General features: G+C 32.0%; 1 protein-coding gene across 1 annotated transcript in view; it reads left to right on the top strand.

Moving 5' to 3' along the window:
* The window catches only part of LOC129964207 (neprilysin-11-like), a 73,196-nt gene that overhangs the window by 21,055 nt on the left and 31,520 nt on the right, over nucleotides 1–20,621 (top strand). Inside the window, exons 4-7 of the mRNA XM_056078926.1 lie at nucleotides 7,453–7,515; nucleotides 10,255–10,416; nucleotides 18,352–18,435; nucleotides 19,279–19,481. Coding sequence (XP_055934901.1) covers nucleotides 7,453–7,515; nucleotides 10,255–10,416; nucleotides 18,352–18,435; nucleotides 19,279–19,481 — 512 coding nt within the window. The remainder of the gene's footprint in view (nucleotides 1–7,452; nucleotides 7,516–10,254; nucleotides 10,417–18,351; nucleotides 18,436–19,278; nucleotides 19,482–20,621) is intronic.

The following is a 20,621-nucleotide window of genomic DNA, read 5'->3' on the forward strand; positions in this document are numbered from 1 at the left end:
ATGATTATGTTTGAAGATCAGCAGTTGATGCTAGCATGTCTCAAAAACAACATTGAAAAATGTTTTAACCGACATAAAATTTATTATTTTTTTAATCTAAATTAATCATTTATAATTATCACACAACAGCACTGCTTTAAAATGAACCTTTATACATTTTTTACGTTATATATCAAATCATACTTTTTACAGTTGAATCCTGTGAATTTTGATTGTTACCAATAATAATGATGAACGTGGGTGTTGGCCCTCTACAGACTATATCATTTACTTAGAGCTATCAAATTTGACACATATATACTTTGAAAGGCAAAAATGTGCAGCTTAAAATAGTTTTCTTAAAATTTTAACCAAACAAAGTTAAAAAAAAATGTAGTTTTTAAGCAAAAACTTCCAAAAATAATAAAACCAAGAAATTATTTTCTTTAATGATACCAATTTTTTGGCGCATAATTTCCTATTTTTAATATTTTTAAAAATTTTAATTGTATTTTACAAAACTCTATTTAATAGTTGAAATGAAATTCGTTTTCATTATTGCTACTAATATTTCATACAGATTTATTTTCAATTGTTGTTAATCAAGATATGAAGATTTGGTATATTTTTCCATGTTGAGTCAGTTTTCTAAAGTGACTCAACATGGAAAAATGTACCAAGCTTTAATTAAAATTTTTGAAATATGTTGTTCTTATAATTAAAGTTTAACTTTAAAATCAAGCAATGGCGGAAAAATGTTAAAGCGTTTTTATTTTTTAGTACTTCTGTTTTTTTCTATGATATAAATGTGTATAACCATATAAGGCTACTCCGGCCCGCCTATTCATAAGGCATACAGTTTTAATTTGAATGACCGAACCACCGCTACAGCATTGGCGAGAATTAAACCATTAACCGCTGGTGTTGCGTTGACGCAACGGTCAATATAAATAAGTATAAAAAAATAACGATTGAACAAATTTTTGAATAAATTACAGTTTTGTGTTAAAGAATAGCACTACTAACAAATCAGCGAAAAAATGGATTTAAATAAATTATTTTACACCTAATAATCGATGTTTTACTTTAAGCATATTTTTTGTCCAAATTTCCAAACTCATTTTTTTTTAGAAAAAATAAAAATTAAAAACAAATTGGAGTTTGGTTGTGAAATTCATTAGCCAAGGTCACTCTTTGTCAGTACATTCCACAAAGCAGGTGTTTCTGTGGGGGAGGAGGTGAAAGTAAAAACAGGTGTTGCGTTCGCGCAACGTCAGCGGAAAAGGGGTAGACTGTTATCCTTCTTGAAAGATTTCATTTCAGTAATGTGCGTCTTATTGGTAGCAACTTTTTTATCCTCTGTGGTTTAAAATGCGTAGAACAAGATATCTTACGTTAGAAGAAGCTTTGGAAAAAATTTTCGAGCAAAATTCCGATGACGAAGATGTAGATGAGACCGATATTGTTGTCGTACGTCCAGGAACAGTAGATGCTAGTGATGAAGAAGAAAATAATCAAAATATTTTAAATAACGATAATGAAGTTTTACTTAGAGATACTGCAGGGGAAGTTGAAGTTCATGTAGAGAAGAAGTTAGATCTTCCCAAAAGTTCTGCTAAAAACAAAAACAAAAACGGAAAAAGGAAAAATTACGATGGACAAGAAAGGAACCAATTGATACGCCTCAACCAAAAAAAATGAATAAGAAGCTTCAATTGATCGTATCAAACAAATCATAGAAAATAAAACTAGTGCAGATATTTTGAATCTTTTTTTTTTTTTTTCCAATATGAAGAAAACAAAAAGATACTTGTTGTTCGGTGGAATGACAACTCTATTGTGACAATAGGGTCAACGTTTGGGAAAACTGAACCACTTAAAAAGGTTTTTCGATACTCAAAAAATCAGAATAAGAAAATATTAGTAGACCAACCTCACTACATTGAGCAATATAATCAGAAAATAGGTGGTGTAGATTTGTGTGACAATTTTGTTTCCAATTACAGTATTAGGGTCCGTGGCAAAAGATGGTGGTGGCCGATATTTTCAAATTCTATCGGTGTTGCAATAACAAATGCTTGGAGAATATCAAGATTTTCTGAAAAAGGAAGTAAAAAGTCACTGTTGTATTTTAGACGAGAGGTTGTGCTTCATCTGTTACAGACGCCCTTGCATAGTGAGATAAATAAGAAAAGATCAGCTACAGGATGTCCGAGCAAATTCAGCCTTACAAAACCAATATCCGAAGGACATTTTATTGTTAAGTCTACAGACAGTAAAAGACTACGTTGCAAGTATGGCCACAGCCAAACTAGTTATCGCTGCAATGTTTGTGAAGTTGCTTTACACCACAATTGTAGTGAAGCATATCATACTTGAAATTTATATCACCTTATTCTTACATAATAAGCTTGTCAACTGCACTTATTTGTTAGTTTTTAATAAATTAAAATTTTCAAAGAAGTTTTTTGACTATTTTACACCCTTTAATAAGCTCACAAAAATTACTAGTTTTTAAAACGTCAAGAAAATGCAGCGTAGTGCTCGGTGATAACGATCAACATTCGTACTTCTTTTCCGCTGACGTTGCGCCAACGCAACACCCTATATTTTTAAAGGTAAATGCAATTTCCTTATTTTTACATTAAATTACTATTATAAGCGGTCAAAATAATAACTTGTATTGTTTGCATAGAAAACAAATAATGATTTTGAGTTTTGGCGTTTAATGGGTTAAGGTTGCGTCCTAAGGGTGATCACTGTCCACGGCATAACCTTTCCCATGGGAAACACGTCTCGCCATGGGTAGGAAATAGCCGAATCCCACCATTTCTGTGCCCACTCGGATGACGAGAACCAACCATCATGCCGAAAGCTTCTCAACCTCATGCCTGAGGTATCCCTCCCCCGGTGGAAGTGTAAATCTGGATTAAAGTATAGAGGACAAATTAGGGAAATCCATAGCGCAATGAAAAAAACTGTGTAAATTTTCTGAAATAGTATGAACTATATATCTATTAAAATCTGAAGTTTAAAAATATTTTACAGAAGAAGCCATTAAGACTAAGTTACAGAAAGATGTTCAGTTGAAATTTTTAACAATTGTTTATCTCACGAACCATATAATCGCCGAAAGCGGCTAGATGTGTGATGATTACAATACGATGCCTTTAACTGATACAATTCTGAAGCAGACAATCAAAAAGATCCGAAAAGTCATTCGAAAAGAAAGCGAGTCCAACAGAATAATTTTGCTTGCTAATAAGGTTCACTTTTTGCTTCTTCTCCGTTGCATGTTTAATCACCTCCGACAATGCGATGAGTCAAATGTCAACGAATTATTTAGATGTCGCAGCAATTAGCGGGAAAAAAGAAACGTAAATACGGAAGTGCAGCTTTCTTCAAGGCTCTTACTAAATTTAATCCGAGTTTTCACTGCGTTGCTACTGAACGGTTCACTCTTTACTAAATGCAGCGTAGAAACTAAGTTTACTGAATTTTACTGAATTTCGCTAAATGTCGATATTCTCCAATAAATGTCATCATAAACCAATTAAATCGGTAAAAGACCGAAAATTTGCTATTTATTCTTATTTCTCATTTATATCTCAACTGCAAATATCGCCAATCAGCGATATAAATTGGATATCGATTTTTTTTTTTGGGGGGGGGCTCAGTAGCCATAATTATCTATACTGCAGCAAACATGCATGCATTGATAGAGAGATTTGGTGCACTTATGAAGAAAGTATTTTTAATATAAAATAAATAAAACAATATATTTTTATTATAAAATAAAATAAAAAAATACATCAATTTAAATCTTACTTTGTTATTCAAACCAATTCTAATGCATGTCAAAATCTAATGACTCTTATGTAATAGCGCATTTAAATAAGATGTTGAGCCTACAACAAATATTACATTCTAAATAAGAAAAAAAAGAATATCAATAATAAATTTATTAAAAAATTATGTAATTACTGTTAAATAATTTTATTTATTGCAGCAATTTAAACTGTTATAATATTTTAAACGGCACGCGAATGCCTTGCCTTTACAACTGCATTTAATCAAAACTAACAACAAATGCTACATTCTAAATAAAAAAAGAAAATAATATCAATAATAAATTTACAGAAAAACAGTGTGATTACTGTTAAATAATTTTATTTATTGCCACAACCTAAACTGTTTTGACATTTTAAACGTCAGAAGAGTTTTTTACTTTTACAACTGCATTTAGTAAAGGAGCATTTCTTTTTTACAATAATATCGTGTAGTGACTTTTTCTCCACTTTTCAAATGAGTTGAAGTTGCTTTGATTTGTCACTATAAATAAAACTGTATTGTGTTTGTCATGTAATTTTAATCTCTCTCTCTCTGTTCGTTTGAGGTTCAACAGTTTACTTACATGCGATGTTACTTAAGTGTCCTCTTATTTTGATTATGGTTTAATATTTTAGTATCATTTAAATAGTTGCATTTTTTTTCTTAACGTTACAAAAATATTTTTATGTATCATTCAAGATCAGTGCATGCTGAATGTCGACATATACCGGTGGTGTTGGAATTTATAAAAATGTAACAAAATTTTCTGTCTTTGGTCGACGTATTTGGTGTTATCGATATTCATCGATGAATATTCTATCTTCTCCAATTTCCATCTTTCACGGTCACTGGCAGATATAGGCATTTTTTGCCCTAGAAGTGACATTACGGTACCCCTCTTGTATAAAATTGGCAAATTAGCTTCATAGCACATTTTTAACGTAATCAACATATTCATGATGTTATTTATTAAAAAGTTGTGCTTATTTGTATAAGCATTGAAATTTTTTTAAAGATGAAAAGTTCAATTTTTTAAAAAACATTTCAAATATTAATAATATTGTTTGGAAATATCAGTGTAATAATGCAAGTAATACCGGAATCCTATTAAATAATAAACTTGCATTATTATATTGGACGTCTAAAATGAGTATCATATTTTAGTTCCCTTTAGAATGATTCTTGAATGATGTACTAAAACAGTTTTACCTTAAAGAAAAGGACAAGCGATATCGGGTCACCTTCCTCCATCATTTTTTTTTTGTTATATTGTTTTTTCATGCCACGAATTTCCGCTGATTGTTCCATGACATTAAACAATGCAATCAAATGTTTGGCCAAATCAATTTGACATTATTCTTTGCAATCGGTCGAACGTACACATTATCCAATGAAATCAAAGTTTAAAAATTTCTAATGGATTTTGGTAGAGACACTGATTATCTGGATTCCTCAACGTCTCCGTACGAGGTTCTCTCTCTTGAATAAGGAGATGATAAAATTCTGACCGATAGTGATTTTGGGTTTATTTAAATTACTTGAACATACAAATTTTTCTAAGCATTTGAATATTGATTACTACTTCTCATGTCATTCTTTCAAGCCAAAATGTCTTAGAAAAAAAGGCGTTTCTCTCTCTCTCTCTCTCTTTCTCTCTCTCTCTCTCTCTTCAAGCTTCCGATGGACTTAAGAAAAGACAAAGTAAAGAACAAAATGAAATTATAACAAAAAGTAATGTATAAATATGGATACCATTTGATACAATCGCTTCAAACATTCTTGCATCTATCATTTCTGCGAATCTGGTTTTCCCATGTCAGTGTAACAAGATCATCGTTCCTTTGAAGCTCCTCATTAGTTTGGAAGCTTTGACTTCCAAGTCTTTTTGAATACAGGAAGGAGATGAATCACTCGGCTTTAAGCCGAGTTCTCGATGAAGGGTGACAAGGACGTAAGTTTGTTGCAACCGATTTTACAATTATAGCTTACAGTCTAATTTTCAGCGAGTTGATTTAATGATTCGAAATTAAAACGGTAGTTGTTGTAATTTTAAAAAAAGAGCTGGCCGACCAGCATACCAGAATTTCGTGACGTTGGAATCTGAATGCTTAGATACTTCTGCTTCATATTCTTTCTTAAACAAAAAATTCAAGGAATTTTCAAACAAATAAGTAGTTTCAAAGGGACATGAATGCCTTTTTCACATCAATAACGGGAATGCTCGAAGAGGAGGTAGAAAATCTGTTCCAATATATGAAACGTATTCGAATCTTCACCGATATATGTCGAAAATTAAGCATGTATGTGCATAACATTTAACATTAAAAAAATCATTTTGTTCTTTACTTTTGTCTTTTCTGTGGCCCAAAGAAATTTAAAGAAACGGTTCTTGTAATTCTTAAACTATGTTAAAAGCATTTTCCCTTTCTAATATAGGACTGAAATTCCTCTCTAATACAGTATGTATATACAGGGCGACCAGCAATAAACGCCCCAATAAAGAACTGTAATAGCTCAAAATCCACTGTACCTAAATCGTTCGGATTTCGGGAATAGATAATACTAACAACCAAATTTAAAATATATATCTTTTTTTTTTCTGTAATTGGAATAAAACATATTTTTTCACACGTTTGTTGTTATCCTTTCATGTTACATTTGGGTCGCTTTTTTCTGGTCACCCTGTATACACAGTTCCTTTAGTTGAATATTAATCTACCGGATAATTGAAATGAATTTATATCTTCAAAAACTTTACAGAGAAAGAAATCAAGTATCCTAAGAACATAAATTTGCATGTATGAATAAAATTGGGCTTCGGAAAATAAATGTTTCGAAATTATCTCAAAATAAGCATCAAAAGAAAATAGGAAAACTATCCTTATATAAACAAAATTCTATTACACTAACATACTAATTTGATTGCAAACATAATACATATTGTAGCAGTTGCATTACTCTTATCTTCTCTTTTGGATACTAGATGGCGATACCTGATTAGGCCATCCCATATGTCATCCCATAGTGCATTGCGATTGTAATTAGAATGAGATGTGATGCTGAACTGTGAAGCCGCGCGCGTGAAGTCTTTGTGTTTGTGCTTGTTTAGTGTGTGAATGTGATTATTAAAAGAAATATTCCTAAAAACATTCGTCCTGTTGCTTCCTGCATGGATCATAATAATCTACATACCACCACAATGGCGCCCAACGAAAAAGAATTTCTAATGAAACGGAAGTGAAGTCGTCCCTACGATCACAAGGAAATTTTCCAGCAACCACAATATTAAATTTGAATTATATGTAATATCAAATAAGCACGTGAAATATATAGAGTCATTTCCCCATTATTAATTTATTTAAAACATATAAAACAGAGTTCTGTGATTTAAAAATATCTTCATCAAATACTTCTTTTTTTTATAATTTATCACTATATATTTATATGTATATATATTATATATGACACTATATATTTCCCATATGTATTTGATATAACATATAATTTATATTTAATCTGTATTATTTCTCCGTCTTTGTTTCTCTATGTTCTGAAATGATCATGCCTTTTCCCTCTCATTAAAATTTCATAACTGTGAAAAGATACTAATTTATGTTCACTTTTTTTTTCATGATCTTCCAGAGCATTCCTTAGCAGCAGCCGTGTCTAGGAAAAGCTGCGATAGTGAAGAATGCGTTCTTGCAGGTAAGAAATATTTTGGCGTAATAAAAATCTTGTGAGAGCATGTTTTCGCCAAATAACTACAAGGAGATAATATACCTCTTTAAGTTACAAAAGTGTGTTTGTAAATAAATTATGAAAGAAGTTTAGAAAATAAATTCATAAAAATTAAAATTGATCAAATAAGGATGTTACACATTTATACAATTCAGAATTTTCGAGCAAGATAGGGATGGAATTGATATGTGCACGCAACAGTGCACACAGATAACATCAGAAATGAAAATAATCAGAGAATATGATTTTAATAATAAATATACATCGAGAAAATTTTAAAAAGATCAAATAAGGTTCTCAATAACATCTACGATCTATTATATACGCTTCATACCTCTTGCAGCTTAATGCCTGAAAAATTCCAGACTGTCTGGATTCGAATATCGCAGCAGCTACTAAAGCACAGCCAAACGAAAAGTGGGGAGGGAGTATTATGTCCAATGTGTTGATACATTTCCAGATAAAGCAATCAAAGTATATTAAATCAGCCGATTTATAGTGGGGGTCTTAGCAGGTTAACTCATAGGACCTGCCACACACTATCCACTGTTTATTAAATGCAACGTCTAATGAGTCCCAAACATCTTGTAAAAAGTTGATGGAAATTTCATCGTTGCCGATAGGTAGACCAGTATGGCTGTCGGCAACAACAAATCTTGTTGATACTGCTTCATTTAGCGGTGGCAAGGTGGTCAGCTGTACATAAGAAACAGAAGACCAGACCACTATGCAGAGTCATCACGCACTAAGCACTATTTTGCAAACGAAACATCCAATTGATCACGAATGGAATCTACTGGATGGACCTACTGTATAAACTGCAGTGCTGAAATTTTTTTGTCACTCAAACGTATGACAAACAGACAATATGCTGAATCACTCAGCACTAAGCCCTATTTTGCAAACGTAACATCTAATAATCGATCCCGAACGTCATGGAAAAAATTCGTTTAAGTTCCATCGAATCTACCAGATGAATCTACTGTATAAGTGGCTAAGCACTCAGCACTATTTTGCAAACGTAACATCTAGTAATGGATCACCAACGTCATGGAAATAAATGGTGCAAGTTCCATCGAATCGAAGGAATGTATGTAATCTGCAAGTTGCATTGGTGATGAAAAATGTTTGTCATTTCAAATTATCGAATGTTTTTCCTCGGGCAGAAGTAAAAGAATAAATTTAGGGCCAATGAAGTAGTTTCCCATTGTTTACTGCAAAATATCTGCATGCGCACATTAGGCAGAACAGTAGGTATCTTTCGGCTGAGAAACTTCTGTGCATATACACTATCTACCAATAAATAATTGGACACCTGAGATAAAAGAGACAATTTATTCTTATTCAATAGTTGGTAGAGCCTCCACATGAGGCAATTACAGCTTTAACCCTCAGTGGTATGCTTTCCACGAGTGTTTGGATGACAGACAGTGGTATATTTTCTTCCACTCGCCGAAGTAAAGGCACGCAAATTCTTTCAGGAATTTTTAACAGTTTCTCTACCCCTTAATTCGACGATGAAATTTGTCTCAAAGGTTTTCTACAAGATTCAAGACTAGATTCTAGGCAGGTCAGCTCAGGCGGTTCACCCCATTGTCATCATACCAATCCATGGTGGATTTCGCAACATGACAAGTGGCGTTATCATACTGGAAATAAAAATAATCCAACCGTAAATTTGCCACAGCGTAGGAAGCACATTGTTTTCTAGAATAGTGGAGTAGAATGCAGTGTTGAGCTTACCATGAATTGATATCAAGAGTCCCAGTCCATACCATGAGAAACATCCTGAGACCATAATTCTATCCCCGTCAAACTTTACTGAAGGCATAAGGCATTTTAGCAACAGGCGTTCCCCATGCATACGCCACATTCAGACTCTGCAATCCGATTGTTAAAGATTGAACTTAGGTTCGTCACTCCATAGAACCCGTTTCCACTAATCTATGGTCCAATTTCGACGTGCCTTGGATTACCTCAACCGAGCGGCGCGTTTGGATTTTGTAATAAAAGGCTTATGGGTGGCAGCACGACCTTGGAAACCAAGCAAATGTTCTTCCTTATGGATATTATTTATCGAAACAACAGTCTCGAATGGTTGTTGGAAATCCTGGAATATTTGGGCCATCGGTTTGCTGCAGTTTTTCCGAATTGCTTTGGACAGCACTCGTCAATCTCTTAGTTTTGTGGGTCTGCCAGATCGAAGCACATTCCGACAATCCCCTTTCTCCTTCCACTTCTTAATCACAAAATAACCCTGTCAATTTTGGAAAGTTTAACACACCAAATATGTTCCTTAAGAATTGACCATTTCTATGATATCCGACAATTACGAATTTCTCGGAGTCAAACAGCCCTGAATTTCATGGAAATCTGCATGCGACTAATGCCAATGTTGTTTCCTATTCGATATTTAAGTACAGAAGGCGTGACATAGATCAGAACTGCAGATATTCTCATTTGCAAGGGTGTCCAAATACTTATTGGTAGATAGTGTAAATGTGTAAGGGTATGAGCGTATATCATATTGATACTTTATCAGATGTTGCTGTTCTGATATAACAGATAAAACTCATCATATTCTTATACTGTGTTCATTTATTCGATTTTTAAACTAAATTTGTAATAATCATTGATAAATATCGTCACATGCTATATCATTTACTAATTGACTGAAACGGTAATACTTGTGAAACCTTTTTCAAGCTGCAAAGGTTATTCAGTTGATGGACAGATCAGTAGAACCTTGCGATGACTTCTTCAACTTCGCTTGCGGAAATTTCCACCATCAGCATGCTTTGCCAGAAGGGAAAACTGTTTTCAACAGCTTTCATGCCTACGAGGAACAGCTGGATTTGGACATTAAAAGTAAGCATTTATTATCGTAACTAAGTATTATCGATAGATTTTTGATTTCACAGCTCTTTCATCAGGATTTAAGCATTTTCCCTTTCTTATACGTATTATAGAGAAAGTATAATGATCGTTAAAAACTTCGAATTCGAGATTTTGCCCTCTTTGAATTCGAAAAATACATTTTTTGGAAAATGTCCGTCTGTCTGTGACGGAGATAACTCAAAAACTCTTTAAGATAGGAGATTGGAATTTGGTTTATGGTCTTTACACGAAATTTGCAGTTTTATATCAAAGTTTTAGTATACTATATTAGAAAAGATAGGTACGTCCGGCCATTCAAATATAAGTTAACACTTCGATAGTTACAAAACGAAGAGAACTAGATAGATGAGATTCAGTACACAAATTTAACATTTATACTGTAGACACCTGTAAAATTTTGAACTTAAACAAACAAACGGTTGACTGTCTGCCGGCCTGTAATTTCAGAAACATATAAACGCGATAGTTCAAAAACGCATTGACAAATATATCAAATTAGGTATAGGATTTTGTGACTACCAGCGTGGTTTTGTGTCAAATCTCTATTTCGATCGTTTCAGAAAAACATGTCTGTAGCATAAATTCGATTTTGAGATACTGTTAACCGCATGCCATGGATTGTACATATAATCCTTTTTAACTTGTCGTATAATAGCTTCTTTATCAAAATATTTTTAAGCTTCAAATTTAGATAGTCATATAATTCATTTATATTGTTATAAAAACCTTAAAACATAATGCACTAATTTTATATCAGCTCCCGTGAAATTTCAACTTTAAATAAAAGGGGAAATGATTAAACTTCAATTAATATAACAAACATTTTTTACTGAAACCAAGCCTTTTTTTTTTAAATATGAGTACTAAAATCAGAATTGTTCAGTATTTAAATCTTATATGCACTACAGAATATCTTGCATAATTTATGTAATGTCTCAAGAATTATTCAACAAAAATTTCTCTGATTCATCATAAAATTCCGTTTTTAGTTTTATCTTCAAAAGGATTTAAATGACGTGAATAACAAAGTTTTATTTGTTTCAATCTATAAATATACTTAAAAAATTAGGAAGTCTAATTTTTATAGTCCTTTGGTCCTAAGGCTTCATATTCTGGGAAATATTCTTGACTCTTCAAATTTTAAATAAATAAATAATCGTTTATATCTTCTGCTATCAAATTTGATCGATAAATATGAAGTTTTAAATAGAATAGTTTAAAATCATCAATATTTTCCTAATATATGATTCCTAATATCCAATTTTTTCTATAACAGCAAAATTTAATAAGATTGGTAGCAACATTAATTTGTATATATTTGAAAAAAGACTTCTTGTTTATTCGTAATAAGAAAAGAGAAGTAAATAAAATAAAACTGACCTTGTTATTTAAAAAGGTTTCTTTCATCCGTCCATTGAATAAAATATAATAAAAGTAAATTTTAATTTCAAACACCTACTCTTAGGTCAAACAGTCTTGAGAAAGCTTGAAAGTAGGGTATCATCTTTGAGACGGTCTATGAAGTAGTCGAATAACACCCGTTTTTGTTGATTAGTGATATTCAAATTTTCATAAATCAGTGAATGATTTAGTTGATTGGAGTGCACCTCTTTATATTTTAAATTTTAGTGTCTGAAGAATATTTTGTTAAATATGATTCACAAAGCAGAGAATCTAGATAAAATCTACACATTCGTAATTTATTAGAGCCTTTTTTTATCTCAAATTACATAAAATCTATTTATATAGTTCATTTTGGCCATTTTAACAAATGTATTCCTACTTTCAAAATAACCGTTGGACCTTGAATCTAAAGGATATATGTATATTAAACTATGTTTGCCTTAAATAAAGCAAATTTATTGAACGAATAATACAGATATTATAGAGAACATAGAAAACTTTTCTTTGCATTTATTTTTTAGAAAATATATTTCTTATTTATTTCATTTCATGCAGACACGTGCTGAAAATTACACTTTTCTAGGCTTGCATTAATATTTAACATTTTTTTTTAGTTTGAGCTTTTGTCAATATGATGGCAACTCATTAATAAAAGCTAATTTTTTCTCATGCCCTCTTAACGTACTGAAGAAGGTTAAATTTTTTTTTGAGCTAAATAAATTGTTAAAAAATATGATTAAATCATTTTTTAAAATAATTCCTTAAAAATGAATTTGATTTATAGAATAAAACATTGGTATCATTAAAAAGATAATTTTTTGCAATTTGGCTTGATGTAAAAATTATTTTTGTGCGATACTATTTTCGGAAGTTATCGTGAAAAAACCACCAAAATTTCGCTTATTTTTTAATTAAAATTCTAATTAAAAATTTGAAAAAATAGCTTCAAGATGCAAATTCCCGATCTCAGAGATATACATGTGCCAAATTTGGTAGCTGTGGAGTAAACTGGCTGGCCTGCAGAGAGCCAATACTCACACACACACACATTCAGCTTTATTATAGATAAATCAAATCGCATGGACCATAGTATATATACAAAATGCTTAAGAAAGATGACAATTAAGCCTCAAGTCATTTCTTGTTTTGAAAATTTAAAAACTAAACAGTAATGTTTACAAAATGCTCAAATTATATTAGAAAATTCCAAATCTCGATGAAAAACCCTAAACTTTTTTCCTAACAAGTTTCTGAAGTACAGACTGACCGATAACAAATCTTTTGTTGCATTTGGCTCAAAACTTGAGAAGTGTAGACAGTACAGATGTTAAATCTGTGTACTGAATCTTATTTATCTAGCTCTGTTCCTTTTTTTTTTAATTATCACGAGAACTTATATTTGAACAGCAGAACAGAGAATTTCCTCTAGACCCAGAATTTGATGGTAATCTTCAAAGACAGTATACGAAATGTAAAGTACAGTATACGTACAGTATAAGACAGTATACGTATTGTGTAAAGACAATATACGAAATTTCAACCGTCTATCTCAAAGTGTTTTTGAGTTATGTTTGTCACAGACGGACATTTTCCAAAAATGTGTTTTTCGAACAGAGAGGTCTAAAATATGGAGATTCATCAAAATTTTGAGATATAATTTTTTCACGATTATTATACTTTCTCGCATACATAGTAATTAACAATTATTTTATTTAAAAGATGGCTGAATATTGTTAAATGTTTTCAATATTTATAGACATGACTTTGAGTTTATTACCATTTATTTCTGGACAGTAATTTATACTCTCGAGATCTGTTATTCAAATCATGGTCACGAGAAGTTGGTTGAAATTTTTATTTTCTCCTGTTTCAAAATTACATCGATCGTCATGGCTTTTATATCATCCTATTTATATTTTCATATTTAAAACATACCTTAATTAGTGGTGCCACTGGATTCTTTAAGATGTTTACTTCATAAAATAACAGGGAAAACTCTAAGGAAATGGATGACGATAATATACTAATCCGAAGGGAAAAAAGAAAACGTAATCGACTCCGATATGCCGAAAAGGCATCGTTCAGAAAATATATACAAGATATCCTTCACAACTTAGATGGCCAAGGTGAGGCCAGCATTTCGGAACCAGCACTGGAGATTGTAGATACCATCATTAGAGATATTTTCTTTGATTTGTCAGCAGAAGCTAAGCGATTGATGGTGGCATCTAAGAAGCGGACGATGACGGCTTGGGACATCCATTCCGCTGTACGAGCAACTCTGCAAGGCACTGTGTTTCGGAATGCCAATGCCAATGGACAGAGGGCGTTGGTTATGTACAATGATATGACTCGCCAAAAGTAATCCAATGTGGAAGAAGATTAGAGTTTTCATTTTAAATGGATTCAAATTAAAATCTGGGAATTTACTCTCACGTTTCATTAGATATTTTCTTTAAAAATATCGATTCTTAATAAATTGTGTTTTGCTATTAAGTTATTAACCATTCTGTGATATTCAAAAGCGATATGATGTTCTCAGATTTTTACTCTTTAAAGAATAAATGGTACGACCGGAGTTGAACCATCTGTTTGGCGCAATTTTCAAAAATCACCAACTCGCCAACAAGGTCTTGCGCCGTGTTTTGCGAAATGTTCAAAAGCGAGGGAGCAGATGTCCAATCATAGCGCATAATAAAGGCGAAAGATAATAGGTTTGCCAATATGGAGGTTGTCAGCTTTGGCGCGTTATCGCAACTGGGCGAAGAAGGGGGTTGAACTCCGGTTCGCCCTAGAGATCTTTTGAGAAATGTTTCATGGTTAGGATATAGATATTGGGCTCTTGAATTAATTAAACATTTAGCAATGCAAATAATCAATCTTAATATATACGCTCAAATTATGATTAGGAAAATCCTAGTTTCCAATGTTCCTTAATTTTTCAATAGTGCCAAGTCGCCAATCAAGATAGGTAACCAGATAAACAATACTATAAAACGGCTAAAGTTACCCCTTTTTTAATTAAAATTATTGTTACAATTGCAGAATTTCTTTGGAATTCTGAAATAAAGAACCATTGCAAACCTGCTGCGCCAGTATATACATTAGACAATAAAATTTGAGAACGCGATGCTTTCAGCATCTGAATAAGGCACTGGGCAGATTTTTTTTAACTTAAGGGGAAAAAAACATTTTACGGCTAAACTAGCAGATAGTCTGAGAATAACAGAAACAACACCAGAAGAAAACAAATCATCCATTCCTAATAGTTTCTTTAGTACAAACTGATGCTTTTTTTAAGAAGAAATTTTAAGGAATAAATATACTTGCTCTATTTAAATAATTCTTCATTTGAACAAGGGATAATTTAGGAATTTTTATTAAAAAAAAACAGCGATCAGTCATGCAAACTTCGATTTGTCTACTTTATATATATTTCCAAATATAGCCATCGAATTCTCCAATACAATATTCCCAATAATATTTGTGATCATAATATTTCTGAATATCCCAATCACCAGACATCAGAATTTTGAACAATTGCAGAGTTACTAAATTGTCGTAAAAAAAATGACAAAAAAAAAAAAATCTGAAAGAATTCCGTTAGAATGGCGAGATAATATTAAAAATGAAAAACTGTGAAATAAGAACAAACGATTACAAACGGCTCCAACAATTTTTTTTTTATTTCTGTTCTGACAAATTCGTGAGCAGATGATTTCGTCACGGAGAAAGAGGACATAAATAATAAATTGTTAAAAATACTATTTTAGTACTGCTGGGTAGGAATATTAAAAACGGATCATTGAAAATTATGTATTCTAGAATTTTGTGATACTCGTCCAAAATAAAAAGTAGCTTATTGTTTACATAGTTCTCATGAAAGTGCAATGTCAAAGTTATTAAGCAGAGTGAAATATTTCCTGTTAGTTCCAGTCGATGCGAGAAATGGTGCCGTAGTCTATGTGGATTGCCATGTTAATCAATTAATAGTCTATGAGAGTGAGACATCAGTTTCTCCTTCTCTGCGATTTTCATTAAAATAAGTTAAATCAGTAAGAATTGCAAATGAAGAAATATTATCTATTGATAATTCACTTTAAAAATTACACTAGAATATTTTATTAGCAATAATAATACTTTCAGTTATAAAAAGTAATTTAATTATATTCTTTAATGGATGTTTATTTGCCGATTATTTTTATTTCTTACAAAATTCTTGTAATTGACGCACAACTCAACAAGCGAAAAAAAAAATTTAACTATTCCACTTGCTTATCTGGGGATTACCATATTGGCTACAAACTGGGGATTATATTAAGGATTATAACATATTAAGGATTCAATATTATAATTATGCAACTTATTACCGTTTTCCCTTTCTACAACAACCAAATTAGTTAAAATGTAGCTTAGAGTTCGCTTCCATTTCGTCAAGAATGTCACCAATGCTGTTCAAGATGGTTAACAGGATAAATTATACTATACAACAGTTATTATCTACCTTGATTTTTTTTTTTTTTGACAATGGCATTGGTATCCTTGGTGAGGTGAAGGGGCACTTGAAAGTAAATTTCAATCCAAAAAAAATAAATTCAAAAAGAATATACAATTTCAGATTGTGTATGGAAGATGCTTAAGAGGAATACCACCAATAGCAACTACTTCTATTTTGTCTACTATTAAACAAGGTAATTCAACTAATTATAATCGGATTCGAAACGCGAGAAATATAGTGTAGGGACGGTGAAAATTTTAAATGGTTCCATCTAGGGTTATAGAGGGTTCTCATCTAACTCAAAAGGTTGCAGGGGGGGGGGGGAAGGAATAAAATTTTTCCATAGCTCTTTTATTATAGATATAAAAAGTAATGTAAATTAGATGAATCGTTGGCACATCATAACAACTTTTATACAGAAAGCTTTTCGATAACTATAATTACTGAAAGGTTAGAAGATAAAAAGTGATTATTACAAACTATCTCCACAACTCCGATTATTTCCCCTCTTGTTTTTTAACTTTAATTTGTAACATTTTGTTGCAAACCTAGCAATTTGCTTTTTCTTCCATCCGTTTTCTTTTTCATATATCTTATAGAATTGGACGAGGACAGTTTGGAGAAAACGGAGTAGATAATATAAATTTATATTTATAGACAAATGAAATCTATCACCGAAATAATTTTCATTTATAATAAATCCAGTCGAATGTGTTTGCATTTCCCATTACGTGCATTATGTATAGATTGTATACCTTCTATATAGATTGACTTTTTTTCCTTAAGTCTAAGATAAGATTAATGTCTTTTCACCAAAGTTGCATTTCTTGGGGACAATATTTTGCCAAATATGATGCTGACAATTTTTTTTCGCAACCCAAAAAAGGAACTGTTACCATATTTTGTAACTTCCAAGATGGCAAATGTTTAAGAAGTTTTTTTGAAGATTGGCATGATTTTGTCCTGCTTGGCTAGAAACCGGTCGTTAATCTCAAGTCTTAAACGATTTTAATAAGCATTTGAATCAAAACAGTGTTACAAAATATAAATACAGCTTACGGCCTGTCAAGTGGAAATTAATTCCATCGTAATTCAAGAAGGTTTTCATTCAGTTTTATTATCATGTGTGAACATGATGTTATTTTGTTTTGAGGGTTTTGAAGCCTCAAAATACACTGTCAGAAAAGCAGCTATTTATCTCTTTTCAGGCATCAATTTTTCGCTTTTAGGCTTAATAGAAAATGATAAAGAAGGTTGTCACATTTGGCGACTTACAAACAAACAAAAGGTTATAACTTAACGCCAATGTCCGATTTTAAGTCTGACCAATAAAGGGCTGGGTCGTAAGAAGTTATCACCCAAAAAAGCACAAAGAAGTGTGTGTGTGTGTGTGTGTGTGTGTGTGTGTGTGTGTGTGTGTGTGTGTGTGTGTGTGTGTGTGATTTTTTTTTTCAGTTTTTCTAAGTGGCAAAAAAAGTGTTGGTGTTCGAACGATTTTGAAATGGACCAAAAAACATCGTTTTCTGAATATCATCGCATGCGTAATCTGATAATTAGGTGATTGTTTAAAACCGGTTTAAACTGATTTTTCACGAAAAAAGCATTCTTTCCTCAAGAAAACATGTTTCTTTGATATCCCACCTCTTTTGTTTTGACAAAACAACTTTGAAACATCAAATTCTAATATTTGTCGATTTATCGCTATTCGGTACAATAAAACCACATTACAAAATTAATTTTAATGCTATAAATATAAAACTCATATGTTCTTAAAAAATAATATACCTGAAAAAAATTACGTGATTAATTGAATTAAAACACGAATGCAATATAAAATTTTATATAATATAAAATATAAATAATAATATAATATAATATTTTTTAGATCATGGTAAATTTCACAAAACTATATTAAAATTTATGAGCATTCTTTTCATAAAAGATAAAAGTTTCTTGTGAATTTCCAAAAAATAAAAGTAACATGCCTTACTTTTGACTTGCAGGTATTTTAGAAGAACCGAATTATGGTAATGATACTGATTCCTTACTGAAAACGAAGCAAGTTTACAAATCTTGTATGGAGGTTGGTAAGTAAATCATGAAATGAATTCTATAAGAACCGTTGACACTGTGCCTAAAAACAAAAACAAAAACAAAAAAATTACTTAATTAAACAATCATATGAATGAATTGATTTGATGCGTTGCTGCTTTCAGAAAATGGCGTAAGAAAATAATCAAAGAATTTTAAAAAACCAAAAAACATGATTTCAAAATAATTTTAGGAAGTGTTGCAATTTTGCGACCCATAATGCATGAACCTCAACTTTTTTTCTGCCGGGGATGAAAATGAGAAAGCATCATTTTAATAAAAAAAAGCCCTCCCCCCCAAAAAAAAATTTGCATAAGCACAATTTGATGGATCAAGAAATTTTCTTTTTGTATTAAATCATCAGTCTTCAGCGGATAATGGGAAAAAATAATCAAACAATTTTAGAAACCAAAAAGCATATTTCAAAATAATTTTTCAAAATGCTGCAGTTTTTCAGCCCATGATGTATGAACCTCCTCTGCTTTTTGGATGAAAAGGAGAAAGCAGTATTTTAATAAACACTCCCCTTCCCCTCGCTCCCCCCAAAAAATGTGCATAAGCAGAATTTGATGAATCAAGACATTTTTTCTTTGTTTTAGATCATGAAACTTCGGTGGATAATGTGAAAAAATAATCAAATAATTTTAAAACCAAAAAAAACATGCTTTCAAAATAATTTTAGAAAGTGTTGCAATTCTGCAGCCCCTGATGCATGGACCTCCCTTCTTTTGGATGGAAATGAGAAAGAGGCATTTTAATAAACACAAGCCTCCCCTCCAAAAAAAAGAAACGTGAGTGAGCATGATTTGATGGATCAATAAACCTTCACTTTGTTTTAGATCATGAATCTTCGGCTCAGCACTTGCAAGAGGTGTTGTCCAGCATGGGCATCGGCGAGTGGCCTCTACTCAATCCGGACTGGAAGGAATGCCGGCTGGATCTCGAGTGGAGGATGGCGAAACTGAATGCCATTGGAATGTCCTCTCTCGTCCGACTGGAGACGTTTTTCAGACAGGATGCCGATTACCGATTGGAAGCAGCTGTAAGAATTCTATTTTTTTTATCTTTTGTTTTTATAACAATACTTAAGACAGATAAACAAATTTTAATGGAGTATTATGGAAGTTTAAGAATGGTGGAATGTTTTTAAAAGTCTGAGACATCTTTAAAATACAGTACATTCCCGAATATCCAGTTCGCGGCTATCCGGCCTAGTTTTCTTTTAGCGTAATTAAAGGAGGAAGGTAAGGCGTTGCATTGGCAACATTGTCAAGGCATTGGAAGCGGACTTTTGCTACGATTCTTTCTACAGGTCGTGCGCAAAATGCAAGTTTTAACAGGAAAAGAGCAGCGTCCTGCTCGTTATTCATTGTCTCGTCAATGTATAACAGACCTCAATTGTTGCCGTTGTTACTGATTATAACTGCATAGTACATATAATATGCGTAAATCGTTCTTGGGGTATTCTTAAGGTTTTTTTTTTTCAAGTATACTACAATGGGAAATACAGAATTTAGGTTAAAATGCGAGCATTTTATATCCTTTAACTTATTTTTTCTCTAATAAATTTTTGAAACATACAGTGAAATATATAAACGTATATAAACTACCAGAGCCTCCTATTTTAACTCTAAACGTTACCAGCAACTGCTTCTATGATTCATCGGGCAGCGGCCGCGTTCACATTCTACGTTGCTTGCGACAAACGGAGAGCTTGGTACTCAATAAGAAGTGAGAAATTATTATAAGAGGACAGTATTATAATAAGAGGACAGTATTATAATAAGAGGACAGTATTATAATAAGAGGACAGTATTATAATAAGAGGACAGTATTATAATAACAGGACAGTATTATAACAGGACAGTATTTGTATAAAAACTTTGTCTTCTGGTATTGGTGGGCAAAGAAATGAGTTCAATGAACTCCGGCCTATCCGGCCTGCCATTCCGCCACATTAGGTGAATACTCAGGAGTCTACTGTGCAATGTAAGATAAAGAAATGCTATTTGCACAGAATAAACGGAAATGAAATAGGATTTTTTTTTTGTCAAGAAATCAAAATTTCTTGGCTACATACTTTACAGTTCAAATTATCAACTTCTTTTACAGCTGCTGAAGTAATACTTTACTTAGGATAGATAAGTTAGTGAATAGTATAGAGCTTTATAATTCTCAATAT

Source organism: Argiope bruennichi, chromosome 3, assembly GCF_947563725.1.
Source record: "Argiope bruennichi chromosome 3, qqArgBrue1.1, whole genome shotgun sequence".
NCBI classification, from domain to species: domain Eukaryota; kingdom Metazoa; phylum Arthropoda; class Arachnida; order Araneae; family Araneidae; genus Argiope; species Argiope bruennichi.